The sequence below is a fragment of the Phytophthora sojae genome (assembly GCF_000149755.1).
Source record: "Phytophthora sojae unplaced genomic scaffold PHYSOscaffold_20, whole genome shotgun sequence".
Classification (NCBI taxonomy): Eukaryota; Oomycota; class Peronosporomycetes; order Peronosporales; family Peronosporaceae; genus Phytophthora; species Phytophthora sojae.
Window position 1 is genome coordinate 237,152 of NW_009258134.1, and position 4,989 is coordinate 242,140.

Here is a 4,989-nt window from a genome sequence, read left to right on the forward strand (position 1 = left end):
GCATTAGTTTGTAGGCACTGCATACATGAAGTAGAACGGCCAACACCGCCGAGAACGGCGGCTATCGGCAGCCTGCCGCTGCCAGTATCGACCCTCAGGTCTAGATTTTGAAAATGTGGCAAAATGTGTTGTTCGCGGCCGCCGCCAGCTCCGCCGGCACGATTCGAGCCGCGCACGCGACCGGCATTAGTTTGTAGGCACTGCATACATGAAGTTGAACGGCCAACACCGCCGAGAACGGCGGCTATCGGCAGCCTGCCGCTGCCAGTATCGACCCTCAGGTCTAGATCTAGATAATGTGGCAAAATGTGTTGTTCGCGGCCGCCGCCAGCTCCGCCGGCACGATTCGAGCCGCGCACGCGACCGGCAATAGTTTGTAGGCACTGCATACATGAAGTAGAACGGCCAACACCGCCGAGAACGGCGGCTATCGGCAGCCTGCCGCTGCCAGTATCGACCCTCAGGTCTAGATTTTGAAAATGTGGCAAAATGTGTTGTTCGCGGCCGCCGCCAGCTCCGCCGGCACGATTCGAGCCGCGCACGCGACCGGCATTAGTTTGTAGGCACTGCATACATGAAGTTGAACGGCCAACACCGCCGAGAACGGCGGCTATCGGCAGCCTGCCGCTGCCAGTATCGACCCTCAGGTCTAGATCTAGATAATGTGGCAAAATGTGTTGTTCGCGGCCGCCGCCAGCTCCGCCGGCACGATTCGAGCCGCGCACGCGACCGGCATTAGTTTGTAGGCACTGCATACATGAAGTAGAACGGCCAACACCGCCGAGAACGGCGGCTATCGGCAGCCTGCAGCTGCCAGTATCGACCCTCAGGTCTAGATCTAGATAATGTGGCAAAATGTGTTGTTCGCGGCCGCCGCCAGCTCCGACGGCACGCTTCGAGCCGCGCACGCGACCGGCATTAGTTTGTAGGCACTGCATACGTAAAGTAGAATGGCCAACACCGCCGAGAACGGCGGCTATCGGCAGCCTGCCGCTGCCAGTATCGACCCTCAGGTCTAGATTTTGAAAATGTGGCAAAATGTGTTGTTCGCGGCCGCCGCCAGCTCCGCCGGCACGATTCGAGCCGCGCACGCGACCGGCATTAGTTTGTAGGCACTGCATACATGAAGTAGAACGGCCAACACCGCCGAGAACGGCGGCTATCGGCAGCCTGCCGCTGCCAGTATCGACCCTCAGGTGTAGATTTTGAAAATGTGGCAAAATGTGTTGTTCGCGGCCGCCGCCAGCTCCGCCGGCACGATTCGAGCCGCGCACGCGACCGGCATTAGTTTGTAGGCACTGCATACGTAAAGTAGAATGGCCAACACCGCCGAGAACGGCGGCTATCGGCAGCCTGCCGCTGCCAGTATCGACCCTCAGGTCTAGATTTTGAAAATGTGGCAAAATGTGTTGTTCGCGGCCGCCGCCAGCTCCGCCGGCACGATTCGAGCCGCGCACGCGACCGGCATTAGTTTGTAGGCACTGCATACATGAAGTTGAACGGCCAACACCGCCGAGAACGGCGGCTATCGGCAGCCTGCCGCTGCCAGTATCGACCCTCAGGTCTAGATTTTGAAAATGTGGCAAAATGTGTTGTTCGCGGCCGCCGCCAGCTCCGCCGGCACGATTCGAGCCGCGCACGCGACCGGCATTAGTTTGTAGGCACTGCATACGTAAAGTAGAACGGCCAACACCGCCGAGAACGGCGGCTATCGGCGGGGTCAAATTGTCTGCCGGGTAGCGACGAGGCACGCAGAATGGAAAGTGGTGACCGCGAGTTGAACACTTTCGGCGACGGCAGGTGGATAGATAGACTTCGAGGGCTCAGGTGGGGCCCTCTCACGGGCCGGACGCCGACTGCACTGGAAGGAGCACGCCGGCATCCCTGGAAACAAACTGAGTGGCCCACGGCTCGTATCTCTAGCGCCGCCGCCGCATTTGACAGCACCAAGATGTTAGCTAACTGCGGGCGTCTGTGGATCACCGAGCTCACGGTCGTCGGGGATCAAGATGCAAAGTTTACTGCGCCGCAGCAATGGTAAACTTTGAAAGGGCGCCCTCTTGAGCATTGCACAACCGGCGCGCATTTGAGCCTTTCACTCGTGCGCATGATCACAAGTCCAGCGTAACGGCAGCAATTATTGAGCAGAGTGAGCTGTGACCAGTGCTGCTCGCCCGAAGGCAATGTTTTGACATCGAGAGCACATGGTACTCTTCCAAGCAGGAAAAGGTGGTGCGGGTCAGGCCAGGCGTTCGTCGTTAGCGAGGTGGGGCCGAATTGAAGTGCGACTATGATCCAACCACTGTCACTGCGAGCGAGAGGAGCAACTAACGTTAGGACAGGCCCGAGCTTCCGTTGGGTTTTGGCGGTGCAGAGAGCAATTGTTCCTCGACGCGAAAATTGACCCCGGGAGGGATTGAATCTCGCATTGTTCTCGCTAGCCACGCGCGTCTCGGTCCAGTCGTCGTGGTCGATTGCAAGGCTCGCCTCGGTGGAGGTGAAGCTTCGGTGAACGCGCTTCCTTCTGTCGATTCAACAAGGATTTGGCACGAAATCCACTCTCGTGGTTTGATCCACTCCTTCTACGAGCCCGAGCCCGTCAACTTCAAAAGTGGGCTCCCCCTAATACGAGAGCCAAAAGTCGCACAAAATGGGCTCCCTCATGGTAAGTACGAGATCAAGGAATTGGCTCCCCTCCAGGGCTCCCCAATACCTAGTATAGCCCTTGCGGATTGCGTTGGTAGTTCCTTGTAGCTACAATAGCGGAGTACAGTTGCTCTATATGCTATTATTAGTTGACCGTGTTCGCTACGAGCGTGTCGTTAATAAACTACTGTGCTTGGAAGCTCGATCCTGGGTCTGTATGACCCGACCTCGGCCGAAATACCGCAGCAACCAAAACGTGTGTCAGTACGTGTATGATGAGACATGACGCGACGTGACGCCCACGACCACTACACCTATTGACAAACGTTTTCCCAACGCATACACCTTTTGACGTTTTCCCCTAGAAGATCGAGCTCAAAGATCACCACACTAGAAGATCTCGCGCCGCTCATATGTGTACAGCCGCTCCGAGGCCTCCCCAGCGTCGCCGATCGTCCTTCCTTCCCCTCAAGGAGAAGCCCTTTTTCCTATGCCTTTTCAGGTTAGAACCTGGAGATACTTCAATGACGGCCAATCATCAGTGAGATATTTAACACAGGTGAGGGGGGAGGGCTCACAGTTCTGGAGGGCTCCTTTCACTTAACCTATTGAACTCAAGAGCCCAGGAGCCCGAGCTCGTAACTTTTTGGGTTCACCCAAGAGCCCAGGAGCCCGGCTCTCCCCAGGGCTCGTAGAAGGTGTGGTTTGATCGTAGTGCCAACGCGTTTTGGCCTGCGATCTGACCACCGCTGACTCTCGTAAGTTTCGATGGAACACGTACTCCTTCTGCTTTAGGCTGTCGGGCGAGAGCCCAACGCTGTTGCAAGCGGGGGTGGGGACATGCATGCACTGTGCATGGTACTCAGCGCAACTTTCATGACGTGGTTTCATGGCAAATCCATTCACAAAATGAACGGGGCCGGGCTGCATCCACCGTTCAAGCACAGCGCTCATAGCAGGAGAGTATCAACTTGATACTGTCCTGCTCGCTGGAGATAAGCTCAGCTCGCGATCAAGCCCTCGCCTATGGTGTGGACGTATCATACGTAAGATGTACACACAACACGCGTCTATCAAGTTGTGTTTGTGGCGAGCAGAAGATGGCGAACGGGTGAAGGGCTCACTAGAATATCATGCGCCCAAGCGCCCTTCCACCACCCTCTAGTTGCACACATTGTTTCGTTTATCAACATGAAACCGAGAAAATGGAGCCCTTGGCTCTCCTGCTGGTTGTAGCGAAGAGCTTTCTCACCAGTTGAGGCTTCTGGGATTTCTCACTTTGCAAACGGGCCGCTCACAATTGAACTCAACCTTCGTACAGTTTGTAGCTACGTTGTACATGAGATGAGAGAGCTACAGTCCTGATTCAGCCGTAGGGTTAGAAGTTACCACTGGTAACGGCGTATCATGATATCGAAGTCAGGGGGACTCGGTGTAGGGATTGCTAGCAGTGCCAGCCTAGCACATCTTCACTAAATTCCGCCAGGCACGTTTGCTGCTCAATTCTCTGAAAGCTTTTCAGCGGCGCAATAGCTGAAGTCGATAATGATTGCTGTTCACGATGCTGAGGGTGGCAACTGCAGTGTATTCAATCCTGTGGCGATCTGTCTCTCCGAACGACGATTGATGTTTAAAACACGAACTCCCTTCAAGAGGCCCCATGTAATGCAACAAAATGAAGTTGACGGGCACGAATCTGCCAGGTCGAGAAGAGAAGGAGAAGCACGAGATGGAGAGACAGATCGTTAAGCTCTTCTGTGGGATCGTAGGTGCGCGCGGTTCGTTCCCGATCGAAAAGAACGAGATCAAGAAGGCGAGGCCGAACGCGTGCAGGAACACCGACGCCGACCAACTGCGGCTTTTTGTACCCAAGGAGGGCGGTGAATGGCTTACGGAAGCCCAACTTATGGAGGGTCTGGATGCAGATGTAACCAGCCGCATGAAGGAACAACGCTTTGCGCAGGAGCCCATCGGCGCGATCGTCGCATCAAGACAACGCAGCAGGCTCACTTCTCGTAGAAAGACGTTGGAGAAAGTTAAGGGCCCGTAGATATGCTGGTGGTTCTGGAGAGAGCAACTGGTGGGACGATCGGTTCGGTGGAAAAGTGTAAGAGAAAGCTCCATACGTGGTTCCGCGATGGCCTTGATGTACGCGACAAGAAGACGTCCGATCTGAATCCCGGGAGTGATTGAATTGTCCATTTAGATCAAGCGGTGAATCCGAAGTACGCACTCGAGACACCAGATCTCCTTTCGGCGTATAATACAGCGGTCTTTCACTTACCAAACAAATTGTGGTGTGGTAATTCCACAAAAATCCTCCTCTACCAAAATGTATTAGAG

At 55.2% G+C, this 4,989-nt stretch overlaps 1 protein-coding gene across 1 annotated transcript; it reads left to right on the plus strand.

Moving 5' to 3' along the window:
* Nucleotides 1-4,321: 4,321 nt before the first annotated feature.
* Nucleotides 4,322-4,696, plus strand: PHYSODRAFT_262283 (hypothetical protein; the record flags this gene model as incomplete). Its single annotated transcript, XM_009541249.1, has 1 exon — nt 4,322-4,696. The coding sequence occupies one exon, from the start codon at nt 4,322-4,324 to the stop codon at nt 4,694-4,696; it is 375 nt and encodes a 124-aa protein (XP_009539544.1).
* Nucleotides 4,697-4,989: the final 293 nt, after the last annotated feature.